Genomic DNA, 17,998 nt, shown 5'->3' with positions numbered 1-17,998 from the left:
TTTCGCATCTCAGGCACGTCCAAAGGAAGGTCTCAGCCAAGGCGACCCCATCACGGCCGTTTCCACAAAGGGGCAGTAATGGGTCTTCATCCATTTCCAGAGATGTTCCTCGTGCCCAAAGCCAAAGGGCATGCAAACCCGAAAAACACAAAAGATTCCTCGCATTCCGTGCACAGCCTGCAGGCAGGCCCTCCGCTCTGCGCCCTACCCCAGAGAGCCTCCTTCGGGTAAGAATTTCAAGACACCCCGCGCTACACCGACACGTCCGCCTGTCATCCCACCAAGTGAAGGGGAGGGTGGGGGGCGGGGGGCAGCGTCAGCATCGCCGGCCTCGAAGAAGCGATCGGCCGCCTTCCCACCGCTGGGAGGTCGATGGCAGTTCCCATCGCCCGAGCCTACGTGGTTTCCTTCTGCCCCCGAAGCAGGAGCCCCGTGGCCGAGACCTGCTTTTGCACCTGCCGTGGCGCCTACGCCGGGGGCGTCGCGGCGACCCCCGCGCTCACAGAAGGGCCTCGCGGCCTAAAGCGCCGGTGACCCTGGGCGGAGAGCGCTCGGAGGGCCGCACCGCACCCCCCGCGGGCCACACCGCCCGCTTCCCTGACAAAGGCCCCGTGTCCATCCGAGGCGTGACACACAGCTGCCGGATTGCCCACGGCGGACCGGCAGCAGCCGCTAACCCCCACCGGGGTAAAAAAATAAAATAAAATAAAATAAAAATCAACACCGAACTGGGGAAGGAAAGAGGGGTGATGCGTCGCGCTAAGATGGACATGTCCCCAAAGCTGGGCAGCCTGGGTGTGCCCGCGAAGTGAGTCCGGGGGTCCGTGGGGGAGGGGAGGGAGGCTGGGGAGGCGGCAGTGGCTCCCCCGGGGCGCGAAGGCCGCGCCGGGTGCCGGTCTAATAAAATGCTGGTGCCGAGACGAACACGCAAATGCCAGCCCCGGCGGGGCCGCGATCCGAGGGCGAGGGAGGGCGGCGAGCGGTCTGCAGCCCGGCGGCCGCGCGCCCCCACCTGCCCGCCGCGCGCTCCGACGCACCGGCCCGGGCAGCCCCCGCGGGCTCGGGGCCGAGGTGCGATCCGACCCCGGGGGTGCGGGGCGGGGGGGGGGGCTCCTCTGACGGCGGAGAGGAGGGGGCGGCCGCGATCGCTCACCTCCAAGTCCGTGTCGGCGGCCTCTGGGGCCCCGAGGATCTCGCTGGGCAGCTCGGCCAGGTCGGTGACGCGGATGAGCCCGTCGTGCAGAAAGATGGTCTCTTCCTTCACCGAGAGCCACTGCGCCGAGTCCGCGGCCGCCGCCGCAGCAGCTGCCGCGGCCGCCGACGAGCCCATGGCCCCGGCTGAGACGCTGACGGAGAGGAGCAGCCGCCCGGCCCGGGGAGACGCGAGCAGGAGTCGCCGCGCTCACCAGTCCATGGCAGCCGCAGGCGCGCCCGCCTGCAACGCCCCGCTCGCCGCCTCGCCCGTGCAGCTCCGCCCTAGGCGGTCCGAGCCGCCATCCCCGCAGCCCCCGGCCCCGGAGACCCCGGCCCCGCCGCCGCCGCCGCCCTGAGGAGCAGGATCCGCCTCTGGCGCTCGGCAGCCAACTGTCAGTGAGACGCCATGTTGGGGGCGGGGCTCCCGGCATGCCCCGCGGAGCGGACAATACGGCCCGGCCCACCGCTGGCCCCGCCCACCGCCCTGCAGCCCGGGGAGCCGGGGTCCGGGGTCCGGGGCATTTCCACGTCGCCTTTCAATCCATCTGGCTCTCAGACTGACCTCCCGCTCCCCTTCTTGCCCTAGCCATTTGGGGGCGCCCTGAGTCTGCAGTCCACCTGGGGCAGAGGCTTCCGACTCAGGTGTGCACCCCTCGCTCAGGCTAGAGCCCCCACAGAGCATTTAGGTTCACTCCCTGCTCTCACGTTTAAATGTGATATATGCAAAAAAATAGGGCGCAGAGTAGGCGCTGCACACTTGTTCATAAGCCCTGGGTAGGACCGCACAGTAGGTGCTTCATATTTACTAAAAAATCCAGCACTCAAAACTCAATGAAAGCCCTAGCTGGTTTGGCTCAGTGGATACAGCGTTGGCCTGTGGACTGAAGGGTCCTGGGTTCCATTCCATCAGGGGCACATGCCCAGGTTGCAGGCTCGATCCCTAATGGGGGGTGTGCAGGAGGCAGCTGATGGGTGATTCTCTCTCATCATTGATGTTTCTAACTCTCTCTTCCTCTCTGAAATCAACAAAACTATATTTAAAAAAAAAACCTCAATGAAGGAGGTTTTTGGTGCCGCCGTCATGGTTCGTACTCTCAACTGCATCGCCGCTGTGTCCCAGAACATGGGCATCGGCAAGAACGGAGACCTGCCTTGGCCCCCGCTCAGGAATGAATTCAAGTATTTCCAAAGAATGACCACAACCTCTTCAGCAAAAGGTAAACAGAATTTGGTGATTATGGGTAGGAAGACCTGGTTCTCCATTCCCAAGAAGAATCGGCCTTTAAAGGACAGGATTAATTTAGTTCTCAGTAGAGAACTCAAGGAACCTCCAAAAGGAGCTAATTTTCTTGCCAAAAGTCTGGATGATGCCTTAAAACTTATTGAGGAATCAGAATTAAAAAATAAAGTGGATATGGTTTGGATAGTAGGAGGCAGTTCCGTTTATAAGGAAGCCATGAGCAAGCCCGGCCATCAGTGACTCTTTGTGACAAGGATCATGCAGGAATTCGAAAGTGATACATTTTTCCCAGAAATTGCTTTGGAGAAATATAAACTTCTCCCAGAGTACCCAGGTGTTCTTTCTGATGTCCAGGAGGAAAAAGGCATTAAGTACAAATTTGAAGTATATGAAAAGAATGAGTAATGTGAAGGTGTTGACTGATTCATTTCAAGTTATTCCCCATCCCCTCCAAACAATTATGTATTTAACATTAGAGAAAGATATTTCTGTTACTTAGATCTGTGGATAATTATTTCTAAGCAATGTATTTCTATTAATTAGTTTTAATCTCAACCACAACATTTGTGAAACATCTGTTGTTGTAACTGTCTGAATCCTCAAGAAATTCTGAGGATTAGGTCCCTAGCACCTGCCTACAGTCATATATGCCAAGAAACCACAATGGGAGAATCCCCTGGTAGCATTAGTTACCTATAAAGAAAGGAGCTGGCCAAATATGTCCAAATGTCAGAAATGGATTGTAAACAGAAGAATTAGAACTTAGATACTAAAAGAGAAGTAGATCAATCAAAACAGGGACCAGAATTACTCTATACATATCACACTTCTGAAAAAAGTTCTGTTCACTCAGAATCACTAAGTTGAGAACTACAGTATATCCCATAGGGATAGTAAGAAGCAGGTAGGAGACTACTTTTTTGATGATTAAAAGAAAAGGCCTGAGACCTTTAAAAACTCTATTTGTAATCTTGGGTGAGATCCCATGGGATGTTACACTGATTGAATAAGAATAGGCTGCTCTTCACACACAAAAGGTAATCTAATAACAAGCATATGGCTAAAATTAAAAGTTAAAAGAAACCAAAATTAGTAAGTTAGAAAATAAATTTCACATAATTAAAAAATTAAAACTTGTTTTATCCCTCATGTTAATATTTGGATTTTTAGGTATCCAAAGAAATAGCATTTTTTGCCTTATAAATTGGCTCAAATATTTTTAGGGTAAAAGTTAACGATATCACCGAAACCGGTTTGGCTCAGTGGATAGAGCGTCAGCTTGCGGACTGAAAGGTCACAGGTTTGATTCCGGTCAAGGGCATGTACCTGGGTTGCGGGCACATCCCCAGTGGGAGATGTGCAGAAGGCAGCTGATCGATGCTTCTCTCTCATCGATGTTTCTAGCTCTCTATCTCTCTCCCTTCCTCTCTGTAAAAAAATCAATAAAATATATTTAAAAAAAAAAAAAAAAAAAAACCTCAATGAAAATAAAACACCAGTCACAATGCTTGGTGTCCACTGTCTGGCAATAATAAATCCTCCCTGAATGAAAGTTCAAACTATTTGCTATATTTCAACATTCAACACTGATTGATATAAATCTTAAATATACGCACACCATCCAATCTTTATACAAATATGAAAAAAAAAAAACTAAAAATGTATGGGAGAATACATACCAAATTGTTAATGTGAGTTGCCAAGCAGAGTAGGACTGGTCTAGAACTTTGAGATGAGAATGTAATCTTTGAATTGTTTTCATGCTTGCAAAAAATAAAGCGCTCCTTTGTATCAAAGGACTTGAAAATGTGTGTCCACCAAAAGCCTGCACATGGGTGTTTATAGCAGTTTTATTCATAATTGCCAAAACTTGGAAGTAACCAAGATGTACTTCAGTAGGTGAATGCATAAATAAACTCTAGTGCATCCAGACACTGGAATATTACTTGGTGCTAAAGAAATGGCTACCCAGCCCTGAGAGATGTTGAGGGACCTGAAATCCGTATTACTAAGTGAAAGAAGCCCATCTGAAAACGCTACATAGCATATGATTCCAACTACATGACATTCTGGAAAAGGCGACGCTATGGAGACAATAAAAGGATCTCTGGTTGCCAGAGGGCAGGGGGAGGGAGTCATAAATAAATAGGATACAGACGATTTTTGGGGCAGTGAAAATATACTGTCGGTACCATGATGGCATGTCATTTTACATTTGTCCAAACTCATAGAATATAGAACAGCAAGCATAAAACCTGCCCTAGCCGGTTTGGCTCAGTGGATAGAGCATCGGCCTGCAGACTCAAGGGTCCCAGGTTCAATCTGGTCAAGGGCACGTACCTTGGTTGCGGGCACATCCCCAGTGGGGAGAGTGCAGGAGGCAGCTGATGTTTCTCTCTCATCGATGTTTCTGACTCTCTATCCCTCTTCCTTCCTCTCTGTAAAAAGTCAATAAAATATATTAAAAAGAAAAAGAAAAAAAAAAAAGAGTGAAACCTAATGGAAACAATGGACTTTGGGTGATAATGTGTCTATGTAGGTTCATTGATTGTAACAAATGTACCATCTGGTGCCATATGTTAATAATGGGGAAGACTATGCATGTGTGGGGGCAGCAGATACACAGGAAATATCAGTACTTTCCTCTCAATGGGAACCTAAAACAGCTCTAAAAAATACTTTTAATTAAGAATCTACATATATAAAAGGCTAAAATAATAAGTGTCCATCCGACCATCCGGTAGCTATGACCCAACTAAAAAGAAGTAAGAAATGGTGGACCTTGAAAATGACTTCAGGTTTTCTCACTGCGCAGAATATAGTCAAACACTGCTGCAGTTAAATATTTTACCCTTTGTTCTTCCTGTGTGATCTACAATAATAATCTGTTGTGTTGATATTTACTGCTGTGTTGCTGACAAATACCTGAAAGAGAAGTTGGGGTGCTTCACTGGGCTGGAAAAAGTTTAGCTAAATCAGAAAGCTGGTCTAATTAGACAAGTTTATTCTACGTATATAGAAGGCTAAGTTGACTCCCACATGCACCATACATATAAAGCTCTCGCTGGTGCCAATCGCACGCATATGAATTTGATCGACACTTCTATTATGAAGGCGAATAGTGATATAAAAATATTTCTTGTAATTAATTTCCTTTCAATGTGCACGAATCTGTGCACCGGGTCACTAGTAAATAAATAAACTTGAAGAACATTAAGATGCATCCCCTTTGATTCAGTAATTCAACTTTGAGGAAGTTGTCCAAAAGAAATAATTCAATCCATAGTTAAGGATAGGTATACAGGGATGTACAGCTTAGTATTGTTTATCAGAGGGGAATTATAATCAGTCTAAATGTCCAACAATATGGGATTGGTTAATTATAATAATGGTATATCCATAAGATAGAATATTATGAAGCCATCAGAATAATGTTTATGAAGAATATTGACACAAGTAAATGTTATGATAGATTGCTAAATGGAAAAATGTCAGGCCAAAGTAGTAAGGAAATTTTGAGATTTAATCGTGTTTATAGTGTGATTGCATTTTTCAAATTACATGCATGACCATCAGGCCAAAGTAGTAAGGAAATTTTGAGATTTAATCGTGTTTATAGTGTGATTGCATTTTTCAAATTACATGTGTGACCATCGGTGTAGAATAAATGTCTGGGAAGGTATCATTCCTGATAACATTTGGGTGAATCTCGGGAGTGCATTTCCAGGTGACTGGGGAATTTGTGGTTTTTACTTTGGAATGTTTCCCAAGTTTCCTTCCTAGAGCATGCATTACTTCTGAAAAAAAGCAAAAAATTAAAAAATAAAAGCTTTGGTGCACCTGAATGAGGGTACATCAATTTATTTATCCATCATAACACCCTTCAGAGTATTCATTAATAGCCCCATTTTACAAGGAACTGAGGCTCAGAATTAAGTGACTTGCACCTGCTGAGGAATTGGCAGGATGGAGACTTGAACCCCTAGCTAGCTCCATCCGGCACTGCCTCCTCCCAAACAAATAAATCATATACATTGTACTGTTGCAACAATCTCATGTCCTTTACAATTATTGTTAATTTCATTATGTTTATTCCTCAAACATTTGTTAAGCCACTAGTAGGTGTCAAATCCTGGGAGGTCTATAGAATGGAGATACAGTATATCTGAATGTCTGAAATAATATATGAAAAATTGACTCCCTGCTCTCAAAAACCTGGACAGCTAATCTAACATATGCAGAAAATCATGCATAGGGAGATGGCTATTTTTCTCTTAGTCACTCAACAAGTATTTCTTGATTACTGATGTGTGACAGACGTTGTTGTTGGTGTGGGGTTACCGTGCTGAGCAAGGCAGAAAAGTCTTCTCTGAAAGAAGCTGCCCTGGCTGGGTGGCTCTGGGGATTGGAGCGTCCTCCTGTACACCAAAACGTGGCAGGTATGATTTCTGGTCAGGTCACATACCCAGGTTTCGAGTTTGATCCTCAGCCATCCAGGTACATGCGGGAGGCAACCAATTGGTGTGTTTCCCTGTCATATCAATGTTTCTCTCCCTCTCTCTCTCTCTAAAAAAAAAAAAAAAAGAAGAAGAAAAAGAAGAAGCAATACTGGGGAGGAGGAAGGAGTGGGAGAGGTCAATGGGAGAAAAAGGGGACATCTGTAATACTTTGAACAATAAAGATACATTTTTAAAAATCAATAAAATAAAACAATTTCTAAAAAAGAACTGACAATCTAGTGTGAGGGGATAGATAAAAAGCAAAGTGACAATAAGTCCAGCAGTTCAGAGCAAATATTGCCATAAAAATAATAACAAAACAGGCAATGTGAAAGAATGGCCATTTCAGCAAATCCTGGTAACAGCCCTCTGAGAGAGGTAATATTATTCTCCCCACTTTCGGCTGGGACACCAAGGCCCAGATAGATACTTTGTTCAAAGCCTCAAAGCCAGTAAACACTCAACCTCAGAGATGAACCTAGGTCTCTCTCATTCTACAATCCCAGCTTCCTTATTTGGGCTGTAAAGACACCCCTGTTTCATTCCTTTTGCTCACAAGGTCCAAACCAAATGGCAACCATCACAATTTTTAAAAAATATATGTTACTGATTTTTTACAGAGAGGAAGGGAGAGAGATAGAGAGTTAGAAACATCGATGAGAGAGAAACATCGATCAGCTGCCTCCTGCACACTCCCTATTGGGGATGTGCCCGCAGCCAAGGTACATGCCCTTGACTGGAATCGAACCTGGGACCCTTTAATCCTCAGGCCAACGCTCTATCCACTGAGCCAAACCGGTTAGGGCAACCATCACAATTTTTTAATGCTCAGGTTTTGGGATCTAAATAACCATGGTGTGCAGCTCAGAGAAACATTCCCCTGCTTTTGTTTAGATTTCAAGACCAGGAGTCAAGGTGCCCAGGAACTATTGTCTTTCACCACAATGAGTGAAAATAGCACATATCCAGGACTGAAAGTCTGTAGATTGCATAATGAGTAGTTATTTAATATTTTAGCAACAGTTATTAGTCATAGGGCCACATGGCTGCCACTGTAGCATGATGAGGCTGCTGATGAGTTAATATTTATAGAACCCCGTCTGGAAAAAAGACCATTTACTGGGAATTTCTACACGGGATCAGCAGGACAAAGAAAGTCCCTGGTCAAAAGAACTGGATGCTGGGAGCTTGTTGGAAAAGAATCTAAATTTAGTCAAGGCAAGCACACACATACACACACACAATCACACACTGTGCACACAGAAAACATCCATTCACAGATTCATAGAAAGGAAAGCTTATGATTTCTTTGGAATTGCCCTTTACATACTTTCATTTGAGAATGGCGGGGGGTTGGGGGGGAGGTTTGGAATGGGAAAAGGAGCAAGAGAAGGTGTTGGCTGGGCAACCTTAAGTTGGAAGCAAAGAGGAAGCATGAGAAAACTCTTAGGAGTTGGGACTCGGTTTCCCCTGGGAGGCACCTCCCCAAGAGAGAGCCAGCTTGTTGATTCAGACCATCTCCTCGCTACCCCAGCCGGCCCCCTCTGGGATTTTGCAATCTCTCTCTCCCTTCTGCTGGCTTTTCTGCACCAGCTGACTGTCTAAAACGAGTCTGTAATCCTTAGCAGGCTCAAAAAAATACGAGTGTGGCATAAAGATAAGTGGTCCTTGATAAGCCTAATAGAGCTTGAAATAGCTTTAAACAAAGCAGCCATGTTAATTTTTAAGGTCTTTGAAAACACAAGGAACACACACACACCTTTGCTAAATAGACACACACACGAACAGAATCTGTGGGGGAGATGGATTATTTCCACCTCACTAATCACTGTCACAAAGAGGAAACACACACACACCTACTCAGTCTTTTTTTCAAGTGATCTGTGGGTCGTTTTTTTTGGTTGTTGTTTGTTTTCAAGGAATATTCTTTCAGCTCTTGGGCAGGTTTATGAGGCGACAGGGAAAAGAAATCTGCGGAAAGATATTTGAAAACGAAGAGGGAGAATGTCTCATTAGAGCTTTTTGCATGATCATAACTAAGGGACCAGCATCCACATGGATGAAAAGCCTAACGACAAAGAAGCTTGAAGAACAGCTCTCGCCCGGCTGGCGTGGCTCCCAGGTTCGAAACCCAGTCAGGGCACATACCCAGGTTTTGGGCTCTACCTACAGTGCGGGGTCTGCAGGAGGCAGCCGATCTCTCGCTCCTCCCTTTCTAAAAATCCATAAAAATCAAGAGCAGCTCTACAGAAAAATCAGCACCACGGAGCTCAGAAAGACGCGTTCTCTGGCACCCCCTTGCGAGCATAAAGGGCCTTGGTGCACCAGAATTTCTGATGGGAATTTGCTAATTTGCAAACATTTCCCCGCTGCAAAACAGATCAAGAGGAAGAAGCCCCACAAAAGAGTGGGCAAAAGAGAGGACCACAGTTTGCACCAGAGGAAAAGCGAACACTGTTTTCATTCAGTCGACATTTACTGTGCCTACTTGGTGCAAGCTAAGTGTTAGGTCTGACATTCAGCTTCCCTGCCTCACGAAGCTTAGGATGGGAAGTCACGTGAAGCAAGTGATTCGAAAGGGGATGAGAAGTCCAGGGACCTGGTCTGAAAAGTGGGAAGGTTCCCTGAGGATGTCGCATTGAGTGCTGGTAACGGATGTGTATGAGTTAGCTATATCAACATGAGGGTGGGAGAGGGGGCTTTAGTAAACCAAAGGAAAGCATTTACATGAAATGCAATGTACAGGGTGCTCGAATCATGGACTGCCTGGGTTGGGGTCTGTTCCTTTGTGTCTGAACCCAGGGATGGTGAAGCTCTGGGGTGAACACATCTGTTCTGGGGGCACTTTAAATTAGCATGGCCCCTTTGGTAAATCACTTTGGCTATACATATGCAAAGGTCATAGAAGGAACATGCCTTCTGAGCCATCATTTAACTTCTAGAAATTTACCCAAGGCCTGTGTGGTTCCGTTGGTTGAATGTCATTCCAAATACCAGATCACTGGTTCAATTCCTGGTCAGGGCACATATCTAGGTTGTGGGTTTGAACCCCTGTTGAGGCATATACAGGAGACAACCAATGGATGTTTCTCTCTCCCTCCCAAATCAATTAAAAAAACACACACACATCCTCAGGTGAGGATTTCTTTTAAAAAAAATGCATCGGAGACTATCACTGTACACCAGTGGAATCGTTAGAATATAAAAAAGACAAACATGGGGAAGTAATGTGCAGCGTGGTGACTGTCATTAGTATCACCCAAGAGAAATGAAAACATGTCCACACAAAAACCTGTATGCAATTGTTTAGTGGCTTTATTCATAATCTCCAATAATTGTAGACAAACCCAATGCCTTTCAATGGGTGAAATTTATAATAGTAATACTTTGATACAATGGAATACTGATTGGCAATAAGACCTACTGAAGCATGAACAAAAAATGTTATGCCAAGATTTAGCATATTATCTGGAGCTCTGGAAAAGGCAAAACTCGGAAACAGAAATTCTACCATGGTTACCTACAGTGGGAGCTGACTGTAAAAGAGCATGCAAATGCTGTAAGATTTCACTTATATGTGGAATATAAACAACAAACCAAACAGAAAAGGACCAACAGAGAACAAGCTGATGGCATCAAAGGGGTGGGTGAAAGGTTTTATTTAAAAAAGAGCATGCAGGATCTTTAGTGATATGGTGCTTACAAACTATAGATGTCACAAAGCTGCACACTAAAAATCAGGAATTTCACCAAGTGTAAATATGTATCAAGAAAATCAACTTTAGCCGAAACCGGTTTGGCTCAGTGGATAGAGCGTCGGCCTGCGGACTGAAAGGTCCCAGGTTCGATTCCGGTCGGGGGCATGTACCTGGGTTGCGGGCATATCCCCAGTGGGAGATGTGCAGGAGGCAGCTGATCAATGTTTCTCTCTCATCGATGTTTCTAACTCTCTATCTCTCTCCCTTCCTCTCTGTAAAAAATCAATAAAATATATTTTTTTAAAAAAAACCAAAACCCATCAGAGCCATTTTTACTTCTCTATTGCCAAAAACCCATCTGATGACCCATTGTTCAACAGGCATTCTTGTCCAGGAGTATAAACTGGTACAGCTTTGGCATTTTGATAGAAATTCAAATGCATAAAGCCTTCAACTTAGCAAAAAAAAAAAAAAAAATCACTACCTACTTGGCTCTCTATACACATACTTAATGCCACTTACATTGTTTATAATTGCAAATGGAAACCCAAATATCCATAGAATAGTGCTAGTCAGTTTTTTCCCAGATGTTTCTTTCTAATGAATTGACCATTACATTTCCTAAGTTCTGAAATGGCCAACAGACCATAGAAAGACATTTCTTTAGGCTCCTGCTTGAAACCAGCAGCTTCAGCAAACTGCTGGCCTTGATTCAGGGCCAACAAGACAGTTGTTACCAAAGGTTTTGTTTTCCACTGTTTCAGTTACCTGCAGTCAACCAGTCCAAAAACATTAAAATTCCAGAAATAATTCGTTTTAAATTGTGCACCATCTGGAGTCATGTGCTAAAATCTCTCAACAGTCCCTCTTCATCCGACTTGGGATATGAATTATCCCTTTGTCCAGTGTACACATGCTACATATGCTAGCTGGCTAGCTAGTCTTAATAAGACCAACTGTAGAGTGTCATGGCTTAGTGATCCAGGGTCACCGAAGCAGATGATCCTCCTGAGTCAACAGCCTAACAGCTTACCACAATGCCTACTTCATCTCAGCATTAAGGTGAATGTATTTTAAGACCACATTCACATAACTTTTATTACAGCATAATTGCCCCATTATTGATGCCTCCAATTTATAAATTAAACTTTGTCATAGGTATGTATGTGTAGAAAAAAAACAGTATACACATGATTTGACACTATTCATGTTTCAGGAATCCACCAGGTCTTAGATCACATCCCCCATGGATAAGTGGGGGACTACTGTACTATGTAGCACTAAAGATAGACACTTTTTATGGAATTATCAAAATATGTGTATTTCTATAGTCATACGTTTTAAAAAGGAGGGTAAATAACAATATTCATTTGCTGTGTAAGCTTTAATAAATTAACTAGAGGCCAGAAGCACGAAAATCATGCAAGAGTAGGCCTTCCTTCCCTAGCTGTTGGCACCTGGGTCCAGGGCTTCACTCGAAGCCCTGGCTTTGTCATCTAATTAGCTTATCACGCTTTTATTATAGATGATTATAGGGGTAAGGCTGAGAATTAGATGGGGGAGAAATGGATTGTAAATCATTGAATGGGATGAGTCTGTGACCTAAAGACTTATCTCATCCATGTACACTAACTGGCTTAGTGATCGGAGAAATGCTATTTTATATTGGTAGGTGCTGGGTGAAAAAGCTGAGAAGCTGGATCCTAGGGAAGTGCTTCCAATTCTCTTTGGCTGAGTCAAACACATATTGAGGCGTACAAGAAAAAAAAAAAAAAGACACAGGAAACATATCAGTTATTTAATCGGGTTCTTACAAGAAATTCAGAACACCAGTTTGTGAGGATAAACCCCATTGGTGAGAGCGAACAGAGAGCGGAGGTAGCCCTGGAGCTGAGGAACAGCTTTGATTTTTGGTAGAATTTGTGAGTCCACAGCTTTCTGGTCAACCTTGCGCTGATCTGTAATCTCATATTTCTATAAAGAAAGAGAAAAGCATGTAAGAGTTGGGCACAAGTACCAAACTCCTGGATTAATCATTTCAAATACTCAAATCCCAAGAATATTTAGAAAGCAATTTTGATACCGCTTTCCTTGGAGGGCTGGGAAATATAACAAAAAAAACACAAAAAACAGCTCTTATCCTTTTGTCACTGCAATAATACACCAAAGACACATAAGGACGGATTCCCAACAGAACAGAAGCAATAACTCAAGAGTTCTGCCAAACTTCAGGATTGTGAGTTGAGCTCCCACCTGGTATTAAGAACCATTTTTAGCAGAATCTAGAACAATATTACTCCCCAGATATTCCTCATTATTTACAACTTTCATTTTTCTTCCTTTTGTTTATTTTCACTCCTGAACTGGGGAGGCATGGCTATGAGAGCAAAGACAGAACCAGCAGCTCACCTCTTTCTCTGTGTCGAAGATCTCGCCCTCCTGGTGTCTGGGCTTGCGCAGCTTCTTCTTCTTAAAGTAAGCATCATTGAGATGTTTGGGGATTTTCACACCACTGATATCAATTTTGGTGGAGGTGGCGATGACAAATTTCTGGTGTGTTCTACGAAGAGGAACTCGATTGAGGGACAGAGGTCCTAAGGGGGGAAGAAATGAATATAATGAGGGAACAGGGAAGCAAAGCTCTAAGAACTGACTTTGAATTTGGTGAAATCGGGGGAGTTGAATTTCTGAATTTTCTCTGGAGCTGAAGAAATTCCAGACTGCTTTTTCTGCTGCCTCCATCAATACTTTTTCACTCTTTCTCTTTGAGGCAGCAGATCTTTGCAAAGACCCTGACTGGCAAGACCATCACCTTCAAGGTTGAGCACAGTGCCACTACTGAGAAGGTCAAAGCTAAAATCCAAGACAGAGAGCATCTGATTCTTGCAGATAAACAGGTGGAGGATGGCTGCACTCTCTCAGGCTACAACATTCATAAAGAGTCCACCCTGCACTTGGTGCAGGACAGCATTGAGCCCTCTCCCCACTGGCTCGCCCAGAAGTACAATTGAGATGAGATGATTTGCTTCAAGTGTTATGTCTGCCTGCAGCTGGGCACTGTCAACTGCTGAAAGTAAGGCTCACCAGCAACCCGTGCCCCAAGGTTAAATAAGGTTCCTCCACCACCTCCTTGTCCTGCAGGTTCAGCCTGAACCCTGTGGCCTCAATTTTTCCCTTGCCCATTTAGGAACTCCATTATATTGCCAAATGGCAGACCAATTACGAGTCTTGGGTAGGATGCATTCTTTGGGGCTGGTAGCCAACCATTCTGCATTTTAGGTGACAGTTACTTAATAATGTTGTTACATAACATTGAAATACCTGATTCCTTAGAACAAGTATATAAGGCAATGAAATGGGGCTCAGCATCTCATGGCATTAAAACTACCACATAGGTGGAAGCAAAGTGTATACTGCAAGCATTTAAAAAGACAAATTTCAGCCCAGCCGGCATGGCTCAGCGGTTGAGCATTTACCTATGAACCAGGAGGTTGCGGTTTGATTCCCAGTCAGGGTACGTGCCCAGGTTGCGGGCTCGATACCCAGTAGGGGGGCAGCTGATCAATGATTTACTCTCATCATTTATGTTTCTCTCTCCCTCTCCTTTCCTCTCTAAAATCAGTTAAAATATAGAAAGACAAGTTTCAGAGAATATAAAATCCAATGGCTTTCTTACCGGTCACAAGTAGCAAGCCACTGTCCAGCTGCTTCAGGAAAACCACCCTCTGTAAATTAAACAGAAATGGTAGACATTTCTGCAATTAGAAACTCAGTTCTGAATTAACCAAATCACAGGTTTCTAAATTTGGTAAAGGAAATGTCTATATATGCATATGCACAGAAGCTCTGGAAGCAACTGAACCAAACTGCTAACAGGGGTGACACTGGGATATGAGAGCAATACTTGTGTGCTTGTTCTCTTTTCAAAAAAGGAGCAGCCTTTACTTTCCACATTAAGAAATTAATAACCTTTCACTCAGTATCCTGCTCCTGCAAACCTAGCCAAAGGAAGTAACTCAAATACATAAACATTTTGGGTACAGGGGTATTTGATTCAACTGTAACAAGTTACATTACCAACAGCAGAAAGTAGTAATAAATTATTGTACATATTGGGCTGAAGATCTTATGCTAGTTACTGGGTGCTGAAGAAAGAGTCCTCCCCAGAACGCACCCACTACGATCAAGCACCACAAGCTCACCTTGCCTCTGTGGCGCCCAGTGAGGATGATCAGAATGGTCCCAGGAGTGATGCTGGCCCGCAGTCTCCGCACGTGCTGACTGAAGGGTTTCTTGCCATGGCTCAGCAGCTTTCGAGGCACATCTTCAGTAGGATAATATCTAGGCTGGAGAGAACCCACAGGTCCAAATTTATTTAAAGAAGCTCATCAGCTTAAGCAGAGCCGATAGTCAATCAAACCTTTGCTACAACCCTTTTACTTCAAACTTTAGAGATTGCATCACAAGCTATCATTCATTATACACTGGGTGGGTAACAGTGCTTCTCAAGCTTTTCTCAGGTCCCTGACTATACTTCTCCAGAATGTTATATGTTATAAAGGAGGCAAGGCTTGTTTTCCATTCAAATTATGTGTTCCTATCTGTCCCATTTTCCTCCCATTTTTTTCCATGAAGGAAAACAAACTGTACAAAACCAGACAGTTCAGACCAGTACTGCCAGTTCGATTATAAAAATAAGATCCCATGCCTTGCCCACATGCTCAATCCCGTGTGGGACGTGCAAGAGGCAGCCAATCAATCATTCTCATAATCGATGTTTCTCTCTTTCTCCCTCTCCCTTCCTCTCTGAAATCAATGAAACTACATTAAACAAAAACTAAAGAAACACTGCTCTAGTGGACCAATGAACTATAACCTTGGCAGTGAGTGTCCTAGGCTCTTATTAACTCTCACAAACACCCTGTGCGACAAACCTTTCCTTATATTCCATGCTAAGAAACAACAGCAGAGAGAGTAACTCGACTTAATATCAAACAGCCACACTGCAAACCAAGAACCCATTTTTCTCCCTAAGTCTCTGGCAAACATAAAATTCCAGAACCCGAGGAATCAAAAGGATGCTAACAGTTTTCAAGCCTCAACTAAACATCCAACTACAGCGTCCCCCAAAGCTTACCATCTTGCGGAGTTTAACCACTCGGGTACCACCATTCTTGTCGCCACCAACTGGTTTTGTGACAGTGGCAGGAACTTTCTCCTTCTTTTTCTTTTCAATCTAGTAGAACACAAATGCGACAAAGCGTCAGAGGCAGACAAAAAACTTAAGACACAACAAACGTATGGAACCGATGGTCCGTGGTGTCCCGCACCCCTTCCTTACCCTGGACTTAGGGGCCGAATACTTCCTCTTGTACATGGCCTTTCGCGAATACATAGCCGACCGGGAGTACCTGCCGATTCCTCTGACCAGGACGGGGTTTCGGCTGCAGTGGGGCTTCCCCTTCTTCGGGGCCTTCACCTTGCCGCCGGCATCCGCCTTCTTCTTGGCGGCAGGTTTCTTCTCCTTAGCGTCAGGCTTCTTGTCCTTGGTCTCTGGCTTCTTCTCCTTGGCATCCGGCTTCTCGGTTTTCTTTTCACCCGCCATCTACCAGTAAGTGATATTGTTGAAAAGATACTGCCAAAACCGGTTTGGCTCAGTGGATAGAGCGTCAGCTTGCGGACTGAGAGGTCCCGGGTTCGATTCCGGTCAAGGGCATGTACCTGGGTTGCAGGCACAGGATGTGCAGGAGGCAGCTGATCGATGTTTCTCTCTCATCGATGTTTCTAACTCTCTCTATCTCTCTCCCTTCCTCTCTGTAAAAAATCAATAAAATATATTAAAAAAAAAAAAAAAGATACAATGATCCCCTAACAAGGCAGTATCCTAACTGTCCAAGGGGGTTCCCAGACAAGCCCGCCCCCTCCAAGGGGCGGGAACGTCCTTTCCACCCCTCCCAAGGCACAGGCGTCCCTCCAAACCCAGCGCGTGCAGCCAGACCTCACAGTGGTTAACTTGGGTGTTCTTGCAAACCCCTGCACACTTCAAGATTTGAAGGCATCTTACAGAATGAGCCCAAACTCTGGCCACGTCGGGGGGAAAAAAAGAAAAAGCCCACGACACTTCCGGTCGCGAGCGTGGGGAGACGGGAAAGTAGCACTGGGCCTCATCCCCAAATCTCAACGTGGCCGAGACACGCTCAGCGGCGTCTTCTGGCAGCCGGGCCCGGGATTCCATACCGCGCGCCCATCGCCCCCGTCCCTGCGGGCCCATTAGTCGGCTACGGATCCCCGGAGGGCCCCGTTCCCCCAGCCCAAGAGGGTAGCGAGCCGCCGGAGAACCGGGGGCTCTCTACGGCGTTCCACCTCACCCTCTTCAAGTCCCACTGCAAACCCAAGCGAGGCAAATGAAGCGCCTGGGAGGCGTCTCAGTTGGCCCCAGACATGTCTGACCCTTGCAGGTGTCGACTTGATACCCTCTTGGTTCGGATGGCGAAGGATTGGGGTCCTGAAATCGAGTCTTGCAGAGGAGCGCCGCCATTCTTACCTTGCAAGATGGGAAAGAGAACTAAGGTCCTGGCTTCCGGTCTATAAGCATCACGGATGGGGTCGAGTATCACTTCCTTCCGGGTCGGAGGCATCATGGGAAATGTAGTTTTTCTGCTTTTGAAAGCGTCATACTAGAGAGCTGTTTTTTCTAAGAGGCGAAAGCGAAGAACCTTTTGTCTCTGTTTCATGTTATATAGACCAATAAATTCTCACAGTACCTCTGGGAACCGACATTTTCCTTACCGAGGACACTGGAGAGCACTACATTATCAATATTAGAAGGGATGGATGGATGAAGAATCTGATCCCCGAGTAAATTGAAATCTTTTCTATGAAAGGCTAATTGGGAACCTTCCGCGGACATTTTCTCCACAGTTGGCCCCAGACATGCTTATATCCCCTAATCAGACTACGCGCAATGGCAGAGGTTCAGGAAAGCTAGAATTTAAAATGAATAAAATATATTCCTGCTTCAAAGAACACACGCTCAATGGAAAAACAGAAAATGAATATAAGTTCTTCTGGGAAATTCGGGATTGTTTTCGGTGGTTTTTGTTTAAGATTTGGAAGAATAAATACAAATTTGGCCCTGGCTCAGTTGGTTAAAGCGTCGTCCTGATATATCAAGGCTGCCGTTACATCCCTGGTCAGGGCACATAGAGACAACCAATGAATGCATAAATAAGTGGAACAACAAAAATCGATGTCTCTCTCTCTCCCCCACCCTTCCTCTCTCTCTGTTAAAAAAAATAAATTTAAAAAATGCAAATTTGGCAGATGAAAGTGGCTATTGGAACAATAATAAATGCAATAGGCAGGTC

At 45.0% G+C, this 17,998-nt stretch overlaps 2 protein-coding genes and 1 pseudogene across 8 annotated transcripts in view; 1 reads left to right on the top strand and 2 right to left on the bottom strand.

Moving 5' to 3' along the window:
- Positions 1–1,478, bottom strand: part of HECTD4 (HECT domain E3 ubiquitin protein ligase 4) — a 150,604-nt gene extending 149,126 nt beyond the window's left edge. For all 4 annotated transcript variants that reach the window (XM_081113358.1, XM_081113359.1, XM_081113360.1 and 1 more), the window contains exon 1: positions 1,154–1,478. In XM_081113358.1, coding sequence (XP_080969484.1) covers positions 1,154–1,330 — 177 coding nt within the window. In that variant the 5' untranslated portion in view covers positions 1,331–1,478. The remainder of the gene's footprint in view (positions 1–1,153) is intronic.
- Positions 1,479–2,260: 782 nt separating this feature from the next.
- Positions 2,261–2,839, top strand: LOC308534805 (dihydrofolate reductase-like; annotated as a pseudogene). The gene has a single exon. The product of its transcript is annotated as a dihydrofolate reductase-like (transcript).
- A 9,569-nt stretch (positions 2,840–12,408) lies between these two features.
- RPL6 (ribosomal protein L6) lies at positions 12,409–17,220 on the bottom strand. 3 transcript variants are annotated; one of them, XM_081113369.1, is made up of 7 exons: positions 17,176–17,220; positions 15,973–16,236; positions 15,769–15,867; positions 14,834–14,977; positions 14,308–14,356; positions 13,041–13,225; positions 12,409–12,605 (listed from the first exon to the last, which is right to left on the bottom strand). In XM_081113369.1, the coding sequence occupies exons 2-7, from the start codon at positions 16,234–16,236 to the stop codon at positions 12,453–12,455; spliced, it is 894 nt and encodes a 297-aa protein (XP_080969495.1). In that variant the 5' UTR covers positions 17,176–17,220; the 3' UTR covers positions 12,409–12,452. The 3 variants fall into 3 exon arrangements, with proteins under 3 accessions (XP_080969495.1, XP_080969497.1, XP_080969496.1); XM_081113371.1 differs by having other exon boundaries at positions 17,082–17,182; XM_081113370.1 differs by having other exon boundaries at positions 17,000–17,178.
- Between the last annotated feature and the right edge of the window lie 778 nt (positions 17,221–17,998).

Source organism: Myotis nattereri, assembly GCF_964212035.1.
Source record: "Myotis nattereri genome assembly, chromosome: 19".
Taxonomy (NCBI): Eukaryota; Metazoa; Chordata; class Mammalia; order Chiroptera; family Vespertilionidae; genus Myotis; species Myotis nattereri.
The sequence above is the reverse complement of the archived record's forward strand: the minus strand, read 5'-3'. Positions and strand labels throughout refer to the sequence as shown.

What these genes read in the sequence shown, in the direction of transcription:
- RPL6 (XM_081113369.1), bottom strand. Translation starts at nt 16,236, where the DNA reads ATGGCGGGTGAAAAGAAAACCGAGAAGCCGGATGCCAAGGAGAAGAAG. An exon ending in ATTCGGCCCCTAAGTCCAGG is followed by an intron (nt 15,868 to 15,972) that starts GTAAGGAAGGGG and finishes GTGTTCTACTAG; the next exon opens with ATTGAAAAGAAAAAGAAGGA. An exon ending in TGGCTTGCTACTTGTGACCG is followed by an intron (nt 13,226 to 14,307) that starts GTAAGAAAGCCA and finishes TTCCCCCCTTAG; the next exon opens with GACCTCTGTCCCTCAATCGA.